At 35.7% G+C, this 23210-nt stretch overlaps 1 protein-coding gene across 2 annotated transcripts in view; it reads right to left on the bottom strand.

The window, feature by feature from the left end:
• Positions 1–14082: 14082 nt before the first annotated feature.
• Positions 14083–23210, bottom strand: part of LYPLAL1 (lysophospholipase like 1) — a 124265-nt gene continuing 115137 nt past the window's right edge. For both annotated transcript variants that reach the window (XR_012475726.1, XM_074222694.1), the window contains one exon: positions 14083–22227. Coding sequence is in view for 1 of the 2 variants with exons in the window: in XM_074222694.1 (XP_074078795.1) it covers positions 22198–22227 (30 nt within the window). In the remaining variant the exon portion in view is untranslated. The remainder of the gene's footprint in view (positions 22228–23210) is intronic.

Genomic DNA, 23210 nt, shown 5'->3' with positions numbered 1-23210 from the left:
AGAACAGCTGTTCTCATATAAAGGGCCTTCTGACCCCCTGAGGTAAATTAACAGCTAAAGGTCCTTGAGGAAAGCTACAGCCCTGAAGCTATGGAGTTTAGGTCTGGACCAACCATCCAAATAGCCTCATTACTATATTCCAAAATGTGGGGGTTCCCTAGCCTAGATCACAGAAGTGGCCTCTTTCTCTAGGTCTCACCACCACCACTGCAATAGGGGTTCTGAACAGGTGTGATGATGATGATGTATAACTTCCTTTAGCATCTGCTGTTCTATGAAGTTCAAAAGGAAATATTTGATGTTTAAGGAGACAGAATAAGTTTTGTAATTATGATAAATGGAAGTAAGAGAAAGTGGTAGAGGTGAGCAAGTAGGAAGTGTTTATGCTGCAAAGCAAGGGATAATAATTTCATGGGAATGGATTTCTGAGAGATGTCAAGAATTAATTCCCACAGTTTCTATGTTGCCTCTTTCTTATTTTGAATGACTTACCTAAAAAAAAAAAAAACATTCAACTAATTTATTTTTGTACAAGTGATATTTTTACCCTTTTTCATAATCTCTTCAGGGGATAGACCCTGTAGTGGTATTGCTGGATCAAAGGGTATACACATTTTTGTTGCCCTTTGGGCGTAATTCTAAATTGCTCTCCAGGAAGGTTGGATGAGTTCATAGCTCCACCAACAATGCATTAGCAACCCAGATTTCCCACCTCTCTTCCAACATTGATCATTATCCTTTCTGGTCATATTGGCCAGTGTGAGAGGTGTGAGGTGGTACCTCAGAGATGCTTCAATTTGCATTTCTCTAATAAGTAATGATTTAGAGCAATTTTTCATATGACTATAGATCATTTTGATTTCCTCATCTGTAAATTGCCTTTGCATATCCTTTGACTATTCATCATTTGGGGACTGGCTTTTATTTTTGAAAATTTGACTCAGTTCTCTGTATATTTTAGAAATGAGTCCTTTGTCAGAAATACTAATTGTAAAATTTTTTTCCCAATTTACTACATTTCTTTTGATCTTGGTTAGAGTGGTTTTTTCCTGTGCAAAAGTTTTTTTAATTTAATGTAATCAAAATTATCTAGTGTGTTTTGAATGTTGTTCTCCATCTCTTCCTTGGTCATAAACTGCTTCCCTTTCCATAGATCTAACAGGTAAACTATTCCTTGATCTTCTAGTTTGCTTATAATATTGTTTTCTAATGTCTAAATCCTGTATCCATTTTGATCTTATCTTGGTATAGAGTGTGAGGTGTTGGTCTAATCCAAGTTTCTTCCATACTAACTTCCAATTTTCCCAACAGTTTTTATCAAAAGGGTTTTATCCCAATAACTAGACTCTTTGGGTTTTTCATACAGCAGATTACTATAATTATTTCCTGCTATTGCACCTAGTCTATTCCAAGGATCCACTCCTCTGTTTCGTAGTCAATACCATACAGTTGAAGACTGATGTTTTATAATATAATTTTAGATCTCATAAGGCTAAGCCCCCTTCTTTTGCACTTTTTTGCAGTGAATCCCTGGAAATTCTTGACTTTTTATTTCTCCATATGAATTTGCTTGCAACTTTTTCTAACCCATTAAAGTAATTTTTTTGGAATTCTGATTGGTAGGCAAATAAAAAGGTAGTTTAGTTTTGGTAGAATTATCATTTTCATAATATTAGCTCAACCTATCCATGAGCAGTTGATGTTTGCCCGGTTATTTAAACCTGATTTATTTGTGTGAGAAGTGTTTTGTAAGTGTCTTCAAAAAGTTTTTAAGTCTGCCTTGGCAGGTAGACTTCCAGGTATTTTATATTGTCTAATGTTACTTTGAATGGGATTTTTCTTTCTAGCTCTTTTGCTGTATCTTGCTAGTCATATGTAGAAATGTTGAGGATTTATGAGGGCATCCTGTAACTTAGCTGAAGTTGCTAATTATTTCTAGTAGTTTCTTGGTGATTTTATTGCAAAGATTGAGTTTTGTCTCTTCCTTCCCAATTCTAATTCTTTCAATTTCTTTTTCTTCTATTATTTTGCTGAAGCTAGCTTTCTAATACAATATTGAATAGTAGTGGTGATAATGATCATCCTTGTTTTACCTCTGAACTTATTGGGAATGCCTCTAGCCTATCCCCATTGCATATAATGCTTGTTGATGGTTTCAGATAGTGCTTATTATTTTAAGGAACAATCCATTTATTCCTACATTTTCTAGTACTTTTAGTAGGAATGGGTGCTGTATTTTGTCAGAAACTTTTTCAACATCTATTGATATAATCCTATGATTTCTGATAAGTTTTTTATTGGTATAATTAATTACACTAACTGTTGTCCTAATATTGAACCACCCCAGCATTCCTGGAATAAATCCTACTTGGTTATAGTATATTATCCTAGTGATAACTTGTAATCATTTTGCTAAGATTTTATTTAAGATTTTTACATCTATATTCATCAGGGATATAGTTCTATAATTTTCTTTCTCTGTTTTAACTCTTCCTAGTTTAGGTATCAGTACCATATTGGTGCCATAGAGTTAGGCAGAGTTCCATCTTCACTGATTTTTCCAAAGAGTTTATATGGAATTGGAACAAATTGTTCCTTAAATGTTTGATAAAATTTGCTTGTGAATCCATCTGGCCCTAGAGATTTTTTCTTGGGGAGTTCATTAATGGCTTATTGAAATTCTTTTTCTGAGATAGAGTTATTTAGGTATTAAATTTCCTCTTCATTTAATCTGGGCAACATATTTTTGTAAATATTCATCCATTTCACTTAGATTATCAAATTTATTGGCATAGAATTGGGCAAAATAATTCCAAATTATTACTTTAATTTCCTCCTCATTGGTGGTGATTTCACCTTTTTTCATTTATGAAACTAGCAATTTGGTTTTCTTCTTTCTTTTTTTAATCAAATTGACCAGAGGTTTATTAACTTTATTGGTTATTCATGAAACCCACTCTTGGTTTTATTTATTAGTTCAATGGTTTCCTTGCTTTTGATTTTTTAAATTTCTCCATTAAATTTTAGAATTTCTAATTTGGTATTTAATTGGGGGGTTTTAATTTGTTCTTTCTCTAATTTTTTAGTTGCATATTTAATTCATTGATTTTCTCTTTCTTTCTTTCTTTCTTTCTTTCTTTCTTTCTTTCTTTCTTTCTTTCTAGGTTTTTGCAAGGCAAATGGGGTTAAGTAGCTTGCCCAAGGCCACACAGCTAGGTAATTATTAAGTGTCTGAGACCGGATTTGAACCCGGGTACTCCTGACTCCAAGGCTGGTGCTTTATCCACTATGCCACCTAGCTGCCCCTTTCTCTTTCTTTAATTTATTCATGTGAGCATTTAAGTATATCCCTTGAATGTCACCTTAAGTGTATCCCATAGTTTTGGTATATTGTTTCATTATTGTCATTATCTAGGATGAAATCATTAATTTTTTTCCTATAATTTGTTGTTTGATCCACTCATTCTTTAAAATGAGGTTATATAGTTTCCAATTAGTTTTCAGCCTATATCTTCCTGGTCCAATATTGCTTATGATTTTCATTGCATTATGATCTGAGAAGGATGTAGTCACTATTTCTGCCTTTCTATAATTGATAATTGGGTTTTTATGCCCTAGTACATGGTCAATTTTTGTGTAAGTGCCATGTACTGCAAAAAAAAAGGTATATTCCTTTCTATACCCATTCAATTTTCTCCAAAGATCTATCATGTGTATGTTTTTGAATAATCTATTTACCTACTTAACTTCCTTCTTGTTTATTTTATGGTTAGATTTATCTAAATCTGAGAGTAGGAGGCTGAGGTCTCTCAACAGAAGAGTTTTGCTGTCTTTGCTTTCCTGTAACTTATTCAACTTCTCTAAGAATTTAGATGCCACACCACTTGGTGCATACATATTTAGTATTGAAATTGCTTCATTGTCTATAGTACTTTTTTAGGAGGATATAATTTCCTTCCTTATCTCTTTTAATGAGATTTATTTTTGCAGCTGCTTTGTCTGAGATAAGGACTGCTACCCCTGCTTTTTTCACTTCAGCTGAAATATATTTTGCTCCAACCTTTTACCTTTACTCTATATGTATCTCTCTGCTTCAAATGAGTTTCTTGTAAGCAGCACATTGAAGGATTCTGGTTTTTAATCCACTCTGCTATTTGTTTATGTTTTATGGGAAAGTTCATCCCATTCACATTCAAAATTATAATTACTAACTTTTTATTACCCTCCACGCTATCTTTCCTCTGTTTGTATTTTTCCCCCTCTCCCCCTTTATCCATATTCCCTAGTATTTTGTTTCTGAATACCACCACCTCCAGTGTGTTTGCCCTTCTATATCAACCCCCCTCCCCTTTCTCTCCCCTTTACCTTTTCCCCTTCCTCCTTCCCTTCTTTCTGTTAGTTCCCCTTTTCCTCACCCTTCCAATTCCCCTCCCCTTTTCCCCTTTTAATACTTGAAAAGTAAGACAATTTTATTAACTTAACTGAGTGTGTGTAAGTTAACTTTAAGCCCAAGTCTGATTAGAAGAAGATTCTCGCCTCCTCCTTTCTTCCTCTCTGTTGCAATAGGTCTTTTGTACCTCTTAATGTAATGTGATTTACCCCATTCAATCTCCTCTATACTCCCATCTATATTAACTTAATTTACTGTTTTTTTACACAACGTCTTCATACAATGAATGCTCTGTCTCCCATCTCCATATCTTTACATGTCTATCATTAATGACTAGAATACTCTTCTTCCTAAAATGATCTTCTAGAATTCTTAGCTTCCTATAAGACTCATTTCAAGCACCACCTTATTGATCGGTACTTTTCCCTCTAGGATGAATCTTCCTTTTACTCTATATTTTGATTTTTTTTAACAATTTATATGCACATCATCTCCCCATTAGAACATCTATGAGGACAGGGACTACTTTTGATTTTCTTTGCCTCCTTAGAAGAACACAGTAGTTGGTATGTAATAAACTTATTGATCGACTGAAAGAGGAATGGATGAATGGAAATAACACATTAAGTGAAATACTGAATATAACTGAGATACATTTTAATGGAAAAGATACAATGGAGGAGAATTGTACTGAATTCAACACTGATGTAACATAACTGCTTTTAAAGTATAATGGAGTCCTAGAAATACTAGTTTGTTTTTGAAATATTACATGTATGACTAATCACATCTTCCAAAAATAAGTCATTATGCTGAGAGATATGAGTATCTACATATACTTTTAGAAGTTGTAATAAAGAAAATCTACTTTGTAAAAAAAATTCATTAAGAGAAAGATTTACTGCACAATTGTATAACAATATATGTCATAACACAAGGTATTTCTATATTATTATATAATGATGATTTTCTCAAAAGTTTAAACAAAAAACATTTCCAACTTTCTTAATGAACATAATAAAGAAAATTATAAATAATCAAAGTGAAAATAAGTAAAGAATTGAATGATAAAAAGTTCTTCCTGAAACATATTGAGCGTATATATTTTTTAAAAAACTGAGTCCTCTAAAAATCAATGTGAAATCCTTACTTGAATATCTTGGTTCAGAAAGATATTTATGAAAAAGTTGAACATGCATTTATAAATCATATTTTATATGTATATATATCTCCATTTTAAAAATTTTAAATGCTTGTCTTGAACATGAATAAATAAATATAAGAAAACATTTAAATCTTTATTTTCTATTTAACTATTTTAGCTAATTTTAATGTTAATTAGTTAAAATTAACTATTTAATAATAACAACTGATCTACAGAAACAATTCTTATTTTATTTTAATGACTAGGTGTTTTAAAATAAAAATGGAGAAGTAACCCATTTGCTATGAACAAATATATTACTATTATTCTAGTTACATCTGAAAAAGAATGTTAACAGTTTTGTGTTGTGATAGAATCTAGAAAAAATCATTTTAATGAAGGAAGGAAGAAAGATGAGAGAGATGGAAGAAAAGAAAGAAGAAAATCAAGAAAGAGAAGAAAGAAGAAGGAAAGAGACAAAAGAAAGAAGGAAGGAAGGAAGGAAGGAAGGAAGGAAGAGAGGGAAAAATCCTTGGTATGAGTAATTATTTAATTGGAAATTTCATGGAGGAATTCACCAGAACCAAGAGGAAGATGAGATTGCTGCTGGGATGGAGGTGGAGAAATAATCCAAGGAATCACAGGTTATAGGTAATTTCTCAAATTAAGATTCTGAAGATGAACTCACTAACAGAAGGAGAAGGTTGCAGGAGTGGAGGCTGCAGTTATAAAATAGGTTGCAGGATTCTTCAATGTAGAAAATAACTTGATCTGAACACTCCAGCACTGTACCCCACCCCAAGCACTTCTGCATTCAATTTGCACTATATCATTTCACACCTAATGACATGTATTTGTTTTCATACCACTCTCTACCTCCTACTAACGTCTCAGGTCATTAGGAAAGGATTTTATCTCTTTTTCCCTCCTTTACTACTCTCCTATCCTTCTCCCCCAATAAACATAGTACAGTATTCTCCATATAGGATGCAACATTGACCATCTAACAGTCTCTTCCAGAAAAGTTGCAAATTTGTCAAAATGGAGAGAAGAAAGAATAAAGGAGGTGCTACTTATTAGCTATATGACTTCATACAAGTGACTTGGTCTCTTTGCACATCAGTTTTCTTATATGTAAAATGAAAAAAGATTAGAATAGGTAATCTCTAACAGACTATGACCCTAGAAGTTAGCTCGTTGAATACAGATAGCGAGAGCTAAACACTGCATCTGATACCTAGCACACACTAACTCTATAAAAACTATTTAAAATTATAAGAAGAAAAAATATTAATCCTGTATTCTTCACTGTAGATAAAAATTTGCCAGAAATACTTTTATTAATTTATCATTATTATAATCCAAACATTTTTCTTCTTGAAATTAAAATACCTAATTATTCTAATATATTAGATTATATTTGATTAAACAGCTATCTATCCATCTAAAATGACTTGTCTATATAAATTATAGGTTCTATGAAAGTTTCTGCATTGTCTGAGTCCAGTAATTTCTTGAATAGTTCTATGGTCCAGAAAGCATTTTAAAAGTTGGGCCTGGGACTGGAATTTTTGAGTAAACCCCTAGTAGTAGTAGTAGTAGTAGTAGCAGTAGTAGTAGTTCCAATACACTGTCTGAATCAATAAAGCAACTTTACACACTCAGACATTTCTCTTTCTCTGGCTAGCATTGGACGTTTTGATATAATATTTAGAGATTCCTGATCAAAATCAATTTCACAATATGATAAGGCATATTAAGGTAAGGTCAAATTTAATTTTTTAAATTAATTTAAAAATTTTAAATTTTAAATGAATGAAACAATCTGCAAAGTAAGGTAAAATTTAATAATTTGCTTTACAACGCCAGTAATGATAAACATTTATTTTGACCCTGTATAATCACAATTCATGTTAATAACTGAAATAGTCAAGAGTCCTTTTCCCAATTAGATTGTAAATTCCCTCAGGATAGGGACTATTTTTGCCTTCTTTTTATCCTCAGAGCTTTTTACAGTGCCTAATAAACAAAGTTGGAACTTAATAATTGAGGTTGAGGAGGGGAAAGGAGAAGCAGGAGAAGGGGAAAGCAGTGCTCTCAACTAGACATAATATATTGCTCATTCTAAATCTGGGTATCTCTTTGAAAATAGTAAATTTTTATATTATAGTCAAGTGATGGGATTCTAATATGGAGCCACTTAATGCTAAACATATAAACAAACATATAAACTATGATAGCTTGTACTTTTCCACCATCTTGATTCATTCTAATCCTATATCACATGTAAATGATCCTGGCTCCTGATTGGACAAGGTCCATGGCCAATTATAACAGGTATATATAACAATACCCATTTCTAGGATTCCTTATTAAGGATTCAGTTCCTCATTCTATTTCTGGTCCAGATTAAGAAAGTCTCTAATCCAAATCTAAGGGAGCCAGAGAATTTCTCTCATCACATCTGGACATGATTAGGAATGCCCTTTCTCATATCTGGCATTGATTACCCATTCTTGACCAAGTCCATCCTTAAGGTATAAAACTTCCTTGTTCAGATTCCCCTCTGACCATGTACTCTCACCAAAATTTTGCCACTGTACAATCTCATGTGAATGACTCCAACTTTGTGATGTCAAATCTCTATTGGTTTTTGCCAAATATTATATGTTTGGGTTTTTGCATTTTTTTTTCTGTATGATGAGCTACATAGCAACAAAGTTCATGTTTTCTTCTCAAGTTTCAATTTCCTGCAGATTCTTGAACCTAGGTCTTTGTTCTAACTCAACCCTCAAGACCCAATAAGCCCTTTTGTCATTTTTCTGGACCTTAGCTTTCTTTCTTGACCTTTTAGATATTTTCCTAAAAGGGAAGAGGAGAAGATTAAACTTAAGAGAAATATTTTTTTCCTTCAGGAATGTCTGAAAGTAGATTTGGACTGAAAGAATATTCATTTTCAGGTGAAATAAAAATGAGATTTTATTTGCTTAATACAATAGAAAGTGAATTGTGACCTACAGAGATCATAATTTCACTCTTTCACCTCTGATGTCTCAGACTGTACTTATGTAGACAGCGGCTATATTAGCACTGTATTTTAAGAAACCCAGCTGAGCCACAAAAAAGAAGGTGGAATACATCCTGATCTTGGTTAATTATAGTGAAAAGTGGCATGCTTCAAGGATACTTAGCTGGGGCATTTCAGGAGAAGCAGAGTAATTAATGCTGACAGCAAATTATAAGACTGCCTTAGGGCAACACTGGATAATCATTGAGAGAAGTGTCCTAAAAACGTCTTCCAAGCTAGGGAAGAATGTGGCTGCTCTGTGTGGGTCTTCCAAGGAATGTCCTCTTACGTGGGCATTGGCTATGTTCTTTCCCAGGACACTGACTCATGGAAAGGAAACTGAGGTGGTGATTGTGGTGTGCCTATGTCTCTCTCTCTCCCCAGGCCTCTTGTGAACTGTGGTTGTATTTGGTACCCTCCTCATAGTGGAGATCAATTTCCCAGAAGGGTGAGTCTGTGATGGCAGTGACTCAGATACTGCCCAGGTTGCTTGACTTATCCAGGCAAAGGGGACATAGGAATATGTTCAAAAATCCCAATACTAGCCCAAGATGTTCAAATTACCTTCTGAATCAGAAAAATGTTAAAGAAATGACTGTGCTCAAAACCAAAACTATCAGAGAACCAAACCCTTTATGGAGAAGACATTAAAAAACAAATGGGTAAATGGATAGAATAGATGCTTCCTTTACAAATCAGATTCTTTTTGAATTTCTTTTTGAAGAGTTTTGGCTTTGCTGATTTCTTAAATGTTAACTATTGATATTTGATTTATTACTAAACCCTGTACAAGTAATGATATAAGAAATACTGACTGTATAATCACTAAAATGCTATTGCCCAAGTTATGAGTATTCATATTTTTCCTCTGCTCCTAGAGAGACTGCTTGCCTAATTATGAGATTTTTAAGAAAGTTAGGTCTATGAAGGTAACTTTTGTTTTCTGACTTCCCCTAAATTATCTTCTCCAAGTGTTTAATGTCTTTTCTTGGAGGCCTCATCTTTATTTTCTTTCGGTTCTACCTTATTAATTATTGAGTAAATGTGGAATTTTAAGAATTTGGAGAAAAATTCAGATATCTTTGAATAAGGACCCAGAGAAATTAGCTTCAAAGAAGATCAACTATGGAATGGGATTCCCTGGAGAAATGTTGGTGTATCCTGCCAGTGAGGAAAAAGACACCTATAAACTAGCTCGTAATTTAGTTGGCAAAGAAAAAAATAAATAAGGAATATATACTGAAATACAACATAAGATTTACAACAAACATATCTTAACACTTTATTTGATAGTTGAGCCATTATGCCCCTTTTACCTTAGAAAGGTATTTTACCTTAAGTGATTTGCCTTCTGAGTGAAAATTTCTAAGTGAGAGCTATGACTCCAATGGGGTTTCCAGAACCAAAATAAATGTTCTTCCCACTACATCATACAATATCCCTTCAGCATGAGGATCAACTGAATTGGGAATGACCACATGGTGTTATGAAGGAGGACTAGAGTGGTCTGTGAAGATTTCATAAGTGGAGAGATTTGAATTCACTGATATCCTATATACCTGAAATTTCAGAAGTATGTGGTTAGGGGATTAAGTATATTGAAGAGTAGGAAAGATAAAGGACTGTATAAAAGTTCCATGTAAACTCTGACTTTAAATTTCTTTGGTTTGGATTTGTGATTCGTCTAAGTATAAAGAAAGTATATTTTGCTCATATAATTTGCTAAGAGAAAAGGTAGAAAAGGAAAGTAACTATTAAATATTGTATATACTATAGGTATTAACTAATAGGAAAAAATGTTAGAAAAGGAAAGTAGGTGTTAAATATTATATATTTATATACTATATGTACAGTATATGTATTAGTTACTATATATCATAGAATTATATATTATGTTATACAGATCAGTAACTGTTTTGCAACTTAGTGTCTTATAAAAAGTAACACTTATAAATTATTTCAACTTTGCAAATGGCTTCACCTATTTGAACTTCTTTGATCCTTGCATTTTCTGTGACATAGGGGCTATCATTATCTTCAAGAGAGAAAATTGAGACTGAAAGAAGTTCTATTACTTTCCCAGGTCATGTAGCTACTAAGTGTGGGAGATGCAATTTAAGCTCAGGCCTTCCTGACTGCAAATTTGATGCTCTCTTCACTATCTCATCCAACAGAGGCCTAGAAGTAAAATTTCTCAATATGGTTCAACCAAATTAATATATAATTGGGAAAGATTTAATAAAATAAATAAAAATGTACTACAGATAATGCTAACTTGTAGTTTTCTATGTCAGAATCCAACCTACAAGATCTATTTAATAATAATAGTTAAAATTTATATAGTACCCATTATGTATCTCCAGTTGTCCTGATTCATCTCTGGCCAGAGGACCCAGATGGCTCTGAAGGAGAAAGTGAGGCTGGTGACTTAGCACAGCCCTCCCCCACTCAAATCCAATTCATGTTTGTCATGTATCACCTTCCTGATGGTATGGTCTTTTATTTTTTATTTTAGATTTTTCTTTTTTGCAAGGCAATTGGGGTTAAGTGGCTTGCCCAAGGCCACACAGCTAGGTTATTATTAAGTGTCTGAGGCCGGATTTGAACTCAGGTACTCCTGACTCCAGGGCTGGTGCTCTATCCATTGCACCACCTAGCTGCTCCTGGTATGGTCTTCTTCAAGAAAAAAAGGACAAACATCATCATCGTCACTAGGTATTATGCCAAATACCTTATAATTGTTATCTCATATTATCCTCATAGCCTCCTTAGGAGATAAGTAGTTTTATTATGCCCATTTTACAGATGAGAAACTGAAGCAAACAGAAGTGACTCCGCATTGCACAACTAGTAAGACTCTGAGGTCAAGTTTGAACTCAAATCTTCCTGACTCAAAGGACAGCTAAGTGGTCGGTACTAGATGTTGGGCTTGGAATTCAAAAGGAGAGATTTTTACATAACTCAAATCAAATTAGTATCACCAGGACTAATACACAAGACAAAGGAAACAAATTTGTGAAGAATTAGAATTTGGGATTGGTGCTATCATATCGATTGCTATAGATAACAAAGAATACAAGAGTCAGGCAAATCTGAATAGTACACTAAAAAGTAGAGACATTATCCTGTTGACAAAGGTCTGTATATTCAAGTAGCAATATATGAATGTGAAAGTTGGACTAGAAGGAATGCTGAGTACGATCATTTTCTACCTCTTGATACAAGATTTTATCAGACTTTTCCCCAATCACTCTTTTTTAGCTAATTTTTATGTATTTTCTACTCCTATTAGATTGTAAGTTCCTTGATTGTAGGGACTGTCTTTTGTCTTTCTTTTTTCCCCAGGGTGTAGTATGGCATCTGACAACATAAGGTGCTTAACAATTTTTTTAAACTAAATTTATACTTTTGAATTGTGGTTCTGGAGAAGACTTTTAAGAGTTCCTTGAATAGCAAGGATACCAAATCAGTCAGTACTTAAATTAATTCAAATAACTTACTGGAAGGACAAATACTGAAGTTGAAGCTTTGCCCACATAATAAGAAGTTGGAACTCATAGGAAAAGTCCTTGATGTTGGGAAAGATTGAAGACAAAAAGGAGAAAGGGGGTGGCAGAGAATGAGTTGGATAGATAGTGTATTGGAAAGAATGATCCTGAGCTAGCACAGACTTTGGGAGATAGTTAAGGATAGAAGGGCCTGGCTTGTCATCATTTATGGGGTCACAAAGAGTCAGCCAGGATTGAACAACTGAACAACAACAAGAGACAGGAAAGCCCAGCTTCTAATCAATATTTCCTACATGTCTGCTATCCTGGACTTCATGATCTCCAGAAATTCATCAATCTGCAAGATGACATCAACTTTTTTCTTTTTTAAAAATTTGTTTAGTATTTTATTTTTTACCTAATTACATGTAAAAAAATATTTAATATTAATTTTTAAAACTTTGAGTTTTAATTTCTCTCCCTTCTTCCCCACCCCTCTCAAAGGGAAGGCAAGCAATTCTATATATTATAGATATTTAGTCAGGCAAAACATATTCCCATATTAATCATAGTGTGAAAAAAAACACAGACTGAAAAACTCAAGAAAAATGAAGTTTATAAAGTATGCTTCAATATGTATTCAGACACAACCATTTCTTTGTCTGGGGATGGTTAGCATTTTTCATCCTAAGTCCTTCAAAGTTGTCTTGGATCATTGTATTGCTGGGAATAGTTAGGCCATTCACAGCTGAAGGATGACTTCAACTTCAAAACTCATACTTCCTCAATATCCTTATCTCTAGGACTCCCTCCTCTCTCTTGTTGGAGAGACCAGCTGATGGACATAGAAGAGCTCCTTCCATATTCTTTATTTTAAGAGAATTCCCATTATAGTTGCCATCATTTCCTAGCTGTGGTGGCAGGATTTCATCAGACTCTTCCCCAATCCCTCCTTTTTAGTTTCTTTTCATATATTTTCTACCCCTGTTAGACTGTAAGTTCCTTAATGGTAGGAGCTGTCTTCTTTCTTTGGTTCCACAGGATATATAGTACCTGGAAACAAGTAGGTTTGTGATTCTGACACCTGGCAACAAGTGGGTTTGTGATTCTGACAAACACTGAACTTTTCTCAAAGTCACTTTTCATATCTGTACAAAGAAAATAATAATAATAATAATAATAATACTTATATCTCCAGGTTATTACAAGGATTAAAAAATATTTGCAAAGATAATTTCACTTTAGCTTTCATTTACCTGTGTCCATAAGCAAGTTCTTAAATTAATACACATTCTATCATTTTATATTTTGCAAGAAAGATGTAGTATTGGGCTGACTTGAATTAATATTTTTATACCAATTTCAGATTTACAAAGCATATTTTACAAATATTACCTAATTCGATCCTCACAACAACCTCTGGGAAGTATTTTTATTATTCCTATTTCACAGATAAAGAAATAGACTGAAGGATGTTTAAAAGGTTATTAAGGGTCACAAAACTAGGATTTGAACTCAAGGGTATCTAACTCAATGTTGCCTGCTCTGCTCATTCCACCACCTAAGCTGCCTCAACTGGGAGAGAATCTGAGTTCTTAGGCAATTCTGAGGAAAGAAATATTATTAAGAAATCCACACAAATTGAGTACTGTTTGATTGTGAGCCCCAAGCTCTATGGGAACAGGCTATAACTTAATTATATTTTGAATTTCTTGGCAACCTGGAATGATTCATTGAACATATCAGGCAATGAACAAATGGTGATTGAATGAATGATTGTAAACTTTGGTTTAATTTTAGATGAAAATAGGTACATCGGTCTATCTGACAGTTTACTTTGTACATTTTTTTCCCCAGAATGTATGTGTCCTACCATTTTCCTGATCAATGGTTTTTCACATTACCTACCCTCTCACCCCCTTCCATCCCACCCCCTGACCATGGAATGCACTCTGTTTAAAGGTTGCATACCAAAAGCCTGAGAAGCTACTCACCAGGCCTTGTTTTGTGTAGCTTCCCCACCTCTTTCCATAATGATATCCATCTGCTGCCCTGAGACAGGTGAGACTCCCCACTGGCATTCCTACAGATTAAATTGCCAAGCAAATGAAGCCTTGAAGGCTATAAGTCAGGAAAGCCTTCCCTGGAGCACAGAAGGCATGCTCTCTCCAGAAGAACCCAGTGGGATGTCATCACACCCAGGGTGAGTTGTTTCCTTATAAAATGGTTCAATAAAGTCAAATGTACTAACTCAAAATGCCCTTCCCTCCTGCCTTTTATTTAAGGACCATGATTTCTTGAGGAAGAGGAAGGGGAAGGGGAAGGAGAAGGGGAAGGGGGAAGGTCACAGTCAAATCCCAAACTAGTGAATCGAGTTTTTTCTCCCTCTCAGTAGTTGGCTAGGGATTAGTGAGTGTCCAACTGAATTGGGCCCAATGGTTTCTCCTGGTGTGATATTTGTGGTCTTCTACTAGTATATTTTTTCCCTAGACTAAACATATACTGTATTCCAACATGTGGTGATGAAGAATTTGTTAAAATGCTTCCAATAACTGTGAAAAACAAATAAAAATAATGATCTCCCCCCCAACCTCCTGCCTACCATCTGCTCCCCACACACCCACACATACACATACACACCCTGTCTGAACATCTGTATACAGGATAGACAAGTTTCTTAGTTTGGGAGAAGGGTAGAAATAATGTTTTCTTCCTCTGATAAAAAGTTATTTTTCCAGATCAAATGAGGTATGTTATGAAGTGAATGGGAACAAATTTCTTTTGACCATGGTTCTCCATAACACAGTGGGGATAATGAAAAACTCCCTTTAAAACAATAAATTTTTTGAATGGGTTTATGGTGGCTTCCTGGTGGGAGTCAGCTGACATGGGCTATCTACAAGATGCCAAAACATCCAGTCCATATTGCCAAGTAAGGAGGAGGGGAAAGATGGGGTAGGGTCACGGAATCAGTCAATCCAGATGTTTTAGGTCACTGCCCAATTTCTTTCAATTTTCAATCTTAGAGTTGCAAAAATTGGTTATGCATTGAAATGGGAGAATGCCTAAACTTTCCTCTCCCACTTCTTCATTTTTCAGTGATGATTTGAAGAAAAATTCCTCGAGGTGGGGAAAAGGGTGTTCTTTCTTACATCACAGCTGTCATTCTGACTCAAAGACTCCATCAGAAGGAAGAGTAAATTCCTTTCCTGTGGAAAAATCTTTTCTAGGCTTCAGGGTTCACTTTACAATCAAAAATGTGTTTATAATAGGCCAGCAATGCTACAATTAAATAAATATCCTTTAAAGAACCATTCAACTTGTCAAACCTGGCTTGTTAAATGAGGCTGGAGCCATTATCGTTGTAACAAACTTGATCTTAACTTTGGATAACAAACTGCAGTTTTATGGGTCTTCCAATGACCTCATTGTTATAACAAACGAGTACATCAAGTTTCCTTATCCATCAGGAAAGTCCTACCCTCTGTGTGTCAGATGACTCAAAAAACACACAAACTTCTCCCTGTGTTGAAAGATCCCCAGGGTTCTGGATATTCTCCATCCAGCATCCCTCTCAGTTACATGTCAAAGCAATATCTTTCCAAAGCTCTTTGGTAACCTGTTAAGGGATAGAAATGGGGTGACTGTCTTCCATCTCACTCAGCTTATCTTGGGCATCACTCCCTGCCACCAGGGAATGAAACACATTCTTCCCTTTCTCAACAGGAATTAGCTAATGGCATCCTCTCCATCACATGGAGGATCCAAAGTACCACCTTCTCCTTGAAAAAAATTTTTTTCCTGTCTCCCTCAGAACACATCCTGAATGAAGCAGAGAATGTTCTGATGGACAAGAAAGCATTTAATGATCTGGTTTGGTGCTGCTGAGAGAGAGAGAGAGAGAGAGAGAGAGAGAGAGAAGGAGGAGAAGAAAAAATGCATAAACTCATTCCCTTCCAGGGATATACTGGGAAAATGGAAACTGATTGAAAGGAACTCCAACCCTTGCCTGACCCAGTCACACATCTTCTACATGTCTCATGCCTAATGGCAGGAACCAGAATGAGTGAGTTCATGATGTTATTCTTTCCTTCAATCAATAAATAAATTAGAGTCCTCATTTTTCCTCCCCATCCTTCAGATGCTTTCTGCTATATTTCTATTTTTATCATGTGTCATATGAGGAAATGCCCTTCTCCTAAGGCAGAGCCCTCCACATGAACAAATCATCCCATTCCATCTTGTCTTTTCTGTAAGATGATCACCCTCTCTCTATTGTTTCCATACAATTACTTATCTTCAGTCTCTATCTCTCTATATATATCAGTCTCCACCCGCTGCCAGACCTTGTCTTGATCTATGCATCTATGCTAGCTATCATTATCTATCTCTTTTGTCCTTTATGGCTAACCTCCTTGAGAAGGTCAAGTATAATCATTGTTTCTCATCCTCCTCTTAACTCTGACTTCTGACCTCATCATTCAACTGAAACTTTTCTCTTCAAAGTTATCAGTTACTTATTAATAGCCAAATCAAATTGTCTTTTTATTTTGATCCTCATTCTTCTTGACCTCTTTACAGCCTTTGACACCATCAATCATCTCCCATCTTCTTCTCTGTGATATTCTTTTCTCTCTAGGTTTCTATTACACTCATCTCTCTTGGTTCTTCTCCTGCCTGTCTAACCACTTCTTCTCAAGTTCCTTTGCTGAATCTTTAAACAAGTCATGTGTATTAATCATGTGTATTCCCCAAGTCTCCATTCTGGCCCTTCTCTTATTTCTCTTAGGGATCTCTTCAACTTATGTGGATTCATATCATCTCTATGAAGATTATTCTCAAACTTGTCCAGTCCTATCTGTTGCTACTGTTAAATGCCTATAAGCCTATCTTATAGACAACAAACTCACTGAACTCATTATCTCTTCTACAAACCCATGAACTTCTCTGTTTCAATAGATGGTGCCACCATTCTTCCAGTCTCATAACCTAAGTATTTGTCTTTAACTGTTCACTCTCTCTCACCCTCTCTGCACAATCTGCTGCCAAAGGCATCTCTAACAACTTTTCTGTATTCTCCCTTCTCTCCTCTGATGCTGCCACCACCCTGACATAGGCCCTAGTCACCCCTAGTCACCTGTTGGTTTTTGACTTGTTTCTCAGTGCTCCAATCCATTCTATACACAATTGTCAAATCTATCTTCAAAAAGTACAAGTCTAGGGGCCGCTAGGTGGTACAGTGGATAAAGCACTGGCCCTGGAGTCAGATGTACCTGGGTTCAATTCCAATTCCGATCTCAGACACTTGATAATTACCTTGCCTTGGACAAGCCACTTAACCCCATTTGCCTTGCAAAAACCTAAAAAAAAAGTACAAGTCTCTTTATAACACTTCTTATTTAATAAACTCCAGTAGCTCCCTATAACTTTCTGATTCAAATGTAAAATCTCTTTGGCTTTTTAAAGCCCTTCATATCTTGGTCTCTTATTACCTTTTCAGTTTTCTTACACCTTAGTACCATCTGTGTACTCTGCAATTCAGCAATAGTGACTTCTTGGCTATTCCTTGTACCAGATGTTCCACCTCATGATACCAAGCTTTTACATTGGCTTTTCCCTATGTAAGTCTCCCTCTTCCTGTCTATCTCCTGGCTTCCCTGACTTTCTTGAGTCTTAGAAAAGTCACACCTTCTTCAAAAAGTGTTTTCTGGACTTTCTAAAGCTTTTTGATTTCCCTCTGAAATTATCCTGTATATTACATATTTCATTTTTACATAGTTGTTTGAATGTTGTCTCTTCCATCAGACTATGAGCTTCCTGAGAGCAGGAAATTGTCTTTTGTCTTTCTTTAAATCTCTAGAGATTAGCAAAGTGTCTTGCCCACAGTCTCAGCTAAATAAATACTTGCTGATTTGACTTCTGATGCTCAATAACTTGCTGTACAACCCTGGACAGTCAGTTTATACTCTATGGGCCTCTGTTTTCTTCATATGTAAAATCTGGATAGCAAGACTTGCCCAAGGTTGTTGTGAAGTTGAAACTCACCTCAATAAGTATTTGTTCAGCACCCCCATATGTAAGATTTTGTACTAGAAAATAGATAATGGATACAAAGACATTTCACAAAATATCATGATAGACTTACTATTTTATTGAGTCAAAGGAGTGAGGGACCAGATTTGGATTGGGGGGAATAATATTTCACCTTTGTACATTTTGATTCTCTCTGAATTTCTACAATCCCTTTATGGTTAGAAAATAAAACATTTTATCATCTTTCTGAAGCCAGGGTATTGAGAGAAGCCAAGAAGATAACCTGGTTGAGGAAAAAATAGCAACATCAATCAGCTGAAGAAAAAAATCAGTCTACAAAAATATTTGCCAATCTGCAAAATGTTTTCAGGATCTTTTACAGTGACCTGTGTCAGGTCCTTGACCTGAGGAAGAATAATAATAGCTTCTATGCACAGATGAACCTTAATGTTTACGAAGTGTGTGACAAGAATTATCTCATATTCTTATCAGGATAATTTATTTAATAAATGTGCTTCCTTCTTCCTTTCCCCATTTACTCATTCATTCATTCAAGTAAACACTGTCAGAATGATTTCCATTTTCAATATGATAAAACTATGTCTCAGAGAAATTAAGTGATTTGCCCAACTAACCTCTGACACCTACTAGGAACCTGGGCAAGTCATTTAATCTCTCATGTTTCTAGAGGAGTCTCTAAGACTGTACATGGCAGAGAATGAATTGGTATGTATTGATAAATAGAGTTTCCTCATCTGGAAATTCCCTACTAATGACATCAGTCCCTTGTCTGTCTATTGGATAGTCTCCCTTTCTGTCTCTGTCCCTCTATTTCTGCCTGTCTATCTATCTGCTGTCTGTTGTTCTGTCTGTCACTCTGTCTCTTTGTCTTTGTCTTTCTCTTTACACACCTAGTCAGGGTCAGTAGCAAATATTGGAACCCAAGATCAAGCTAGAAATCCCTCAAAGGTTACCTCATCCAACTGGTCTCTGCAGAAATCTCTTCAATATTCCAACAAATGGTCATCCATCCTTGACTTGGGCTAGAGAGGGAGAAACCCCTGTCCCCCAAGGCAGTCAACTCTATTGTTGGATTGTTGTAGTGGTTAGGAAGTTTTTCCTTACATTGAGTCAGAAGCAGTTTTTTCCCAACTCTTAGCCCACATCTCTCCTGATTCCAAGCGCAGCATTTTCCCCACTGTCATGCTGCCAATGATCAGTGCTAAAAGTCCCACCTTATTTCAATTGTCATTTCTCCTTAGACTGGTTTCTCTTTAATTCCACACTTTCATTAATTGTCAAGACATTGGTACATAATAACAACAATAATGAAGCACTTGATGCTGTGTTAAGTATTTTATGTAATTAGTTTATTTGATCCTTATGACAACCTTATAATGTCTTAGAGTATTGTACTTATTTATTTTCAGATGAAGAAATATAACCTAAAAAAAGAGCAATTGAAACACCCAAGATTTTAACTTGTCATTGTTACAAGGTGATTCTGTGAATAGCATGTTGTGGTAGAAATCAGAAAGACCTGAGTTCAAGTCCTCTGATGAGGCTTATCCTTGCCAAGTCACTTAAAATTCTGAACCTCACTCCTTAGCTTTATAAAAGGGCTAATAGCACCTACTTCTCAGGCTTATGAGTATCAAATGTGATAAAATGATAACTTTTCTTATGACAGCATCTTATAACCATAATATAATTATAAACATATTATTATATTATAATTATTAGGATGTTATAAACATATAATTAGTGATCATTATAATCATATTACAAATCATATTGGAAGGGATCTTAGATCATCTATTCCAACTTCAGCATTTTGCCCCCAAGTACTTTGTTTAGTCTTTAACATTTATGAAGGTCTTACTCTTCTACTGCTAGGAATACTAATAACAAAAAGGACAGACCCTGCCCTCAAGCAGCTTACATTCTAATAGAAAAGACAACACACAAAAGGAAGTAGAAGGGTGAGAGAGGGCTATCAGTTCCAGGACATGATAGAGACTTTCAGAATCCAGTCTAGAGAGAAATGAAGAGACTGCTGGCCTTGGCACCCTCTTTAAATCAAAGTCATCAGGGAAGCTATCCAGTCAGAGGGATGAATGGAAGAGCTTCCAAGGTATAAATTACAGAGGGTTTTCAGGATGAAGTAGCCTCTGGGGCATCATGGAGAAGTCTGCCTAAGATCATGCAGAAGTGGGGAAACTTGAACTTCTGAAGCCTGATCTTTTGGCTTCATGTCCTTAAGTCCTTCCTACTTCCCCAAATTCCAATTCCCCAGTCATAAGGCACAAGATTCCTGTAACTAGTCAGGAACAACAATTTTATCCACTAGATTTGTGGGTATTGATAGTAAACATAAATTTAACTGCAGAGAAACAAGTGGGCTAGACATGTGGGGCATGTGTGGCAGTCCGGATCTGTGGAAAAGGAGAGATCTCCAAATCTGACATGGGATCAGAGATACTGCTGTGACTCACAACACACCCGGGTGTGGCCTGAGCCAGATTAAAATGAAATTGGGAAAAATGTAAGAAAATAAATAAAAAATATCATAAAATGTAAAATTGTATTGCATTTTAAAATTAAGTCAATATGTGGCCTTCAGGGATATCTCTTTACAATTTAGTGACCTATTTGAATTTGATATCATTGCACTATATGTTTTAGGTCATAAGGCATAATTATCTCTGCTAGTTATTTGGTTTTTTTTTTCAGTCCAATCTGTTTTCAGTCAGTAAAGCTGGAATATGGTGTTTGCAATTGTGGACGCCACTTCAATTAATGTAAATCAAGAAAGGTCCAGAAAGTTTGATTCAATCAATCTTTCAAGAATGAACTAGAAATGAACAAATCCACAATCAAATTGGGAGGATTACAATTTTGCAATCATTGGCTAAAGAATGCATTGCTGACCCTCTCAGTTTTTCTCTACAATGCCTCTTCACTCTTAATTTACTCTAAAAACACACTGCATTCCTAGATTTCACACAATGGCATTAGCCCCTACCATTTAAAGCCCCTATATGCTATTGTTGAATAATTTTACTCAGTTGTATCTGATTCTTCATGAGTCCATTTGGGGTTTCTTAGCAGAGATATTCAAATGGTTTGCCCTTTCCTTCTCGTTTTATAGATGAGGAATTAAGGCAAACAGGGTTAAGTGACTTGCCCAGGGTCACACAGCTCCTAAATATTTGAGACTGGATTTGAATTCAGGAAGATTAGTCTTCTGATTCTAAGACTACTGCTCTATCCACTGAGCCACTTAGCTGACCCTTCCATTGCCTAGCTTCTCCCAGAACCTCTATTTTAAGGAGTCCAAGGCCTCCAAAATCCATTCCTCTCCAGAATCCATTCCTAACTCTCTTGGTCTTGTGTTGCGTATCTTCATCTCTGCCCCTCTCCCTCTTTTCAGTTACCTTTTATGTGTCTTTCCCCTAAGGGCAAGGTCTGTCTCTTTATTCCTGCCTTTTGGTTGATTGGTTAGTTGGGTAGTGATGTCTTTTGATTCAAGAAGAAATTGGATTTAAGTGAGGCAGCATCACACAAAGTGGTTGGTTGTCTCTAAGCATTTCATAAATGCTTGTTGACTTGACTTGATAAAGACAGACAAGGCCATATAGGAGACAATTTGTGATTGTCTAAAAGAACTAGACACATATCTAAGCCTATGAATAAAATAGCAAACCAGGCTGGAGTCAACCAGGGCTGTAGCAGGCCAGTCGAAGGGCAGAAGAGTTCCAGCCCAGATTCTAGGAGGGAATTACTTAAGGGGAGAAGAGAGTTTCTGTGTTCCAGGAAACCATGGGGATTCAGGATCTCCTCCCACAGCAGGCTCATCAGTGTACTGCTTTTGTAGTAAAGTTCCTCAGGGCTAGAAATGAGAACTACAAAAGTTGGGAATGGGTCAAGGACCAACTTTGAGGCTGATATGCTCAGACCAAAACCTTGAAAGTACTTCATGGTCTGAAGAGATTATAGAATGACAGCATCCATCCAGCAGAGAAGCAGTACTTTGGGAGGGAGCACTAGCAGAATGACTCATCCATCATTGATGTCACAACCTGCAGAGAACTTCCTGAAAACCCTAAAAAAAGGAGAAAAAGATTCCTGTAATAAGGTGTTAAAGTTTACCCTATGGCCATATCTCAGTTCCACTTTAAGTTCCTCCCCTCCTGGATCTAGGTTGTATTTGTCTCAGATTTGTCAGTGACAGCTTATATTAAATGATCTTCCTATGTCATAATAATAAATACCTTTGCTCAAAGCTGATTAAGTTAGTAGTCTTAGTAAAAGTCAGTGGAAAGCATACTGGTTAAGGCTCTTGAGTAATAGGTCTAGCAATAAAGTCCTTTAGGGTACCCCTAGGAGAGAGTAATAGTCAAACCTCCTGGGGAACCTGTCCTGCTAGTGAGTGTAAGTTGGGAGAATTAGGCACTCCAGAGTATGGGAAACCATAACAACAGCAAAGACAATTCCTAATGTTCCTACTTAAAATTCACATTGATATGATTCAAGCTTGCAAACAACTTGGCATTGGAGATATCGTCCAACTGAATTTATACTACACATCTAGGAGACAGATGCTATTATGATCAGCATTTTTGAAATAAACATCTTTATGGATAAATTGCTTTATCCACTTGATTCCTGTTTTTGACCATGCCTTAATGACAATAGTAAAATAATAGCTAGCATTTATATAGAATTTTAGGGTTTGAAAATTGCTTTGTATTATCTCATTTTAACCTCACAACAACCTTCTGTGGAAGGCACTACCCCATTTTGCAGATGAAGGACCTGAAGTTAAGTGACTTGCCTCAGGTCAAACAGCTAGTAAGTGTCTGAGGATGGATTTGAACCTGAGTTTTTTTGATTTTCAGAGCCAGTGCTCTATCCTCTGGATTACCCAGATGCCCCAAACTACTTTGGCCATTTGATTTTTATCTCTCACATTATTGACCTCCTTTTCCCCTTTGTTGCATTACAAAGAGTAAGGACCATCTTTTACAAGAAAAGCTTTATTTATCTGGGTCTTTCAGGGTGTCTGCCCTATGATGCTAGCCTCTA

This window comes from Macrotis lagotis, chromosome 2, assembly GCF_037893015.1.
Source record: "Macrotis lagotis isolate mMagLag1 chromosome 2, bilby.v1.9.chrom.fasta, whole genome shotgun sequence".
NCBI lineage: Eukaryota > Metazoa > Chordata > Mammalia > Peramelemorphia > Peramelidae > Macrotis > Macrotis lagotis.
The sequence above is the reverse complement of the archived record's forward strand: the minus strand, read 5'-3'. Positions and strand labels throughout refer to the sequence as shown.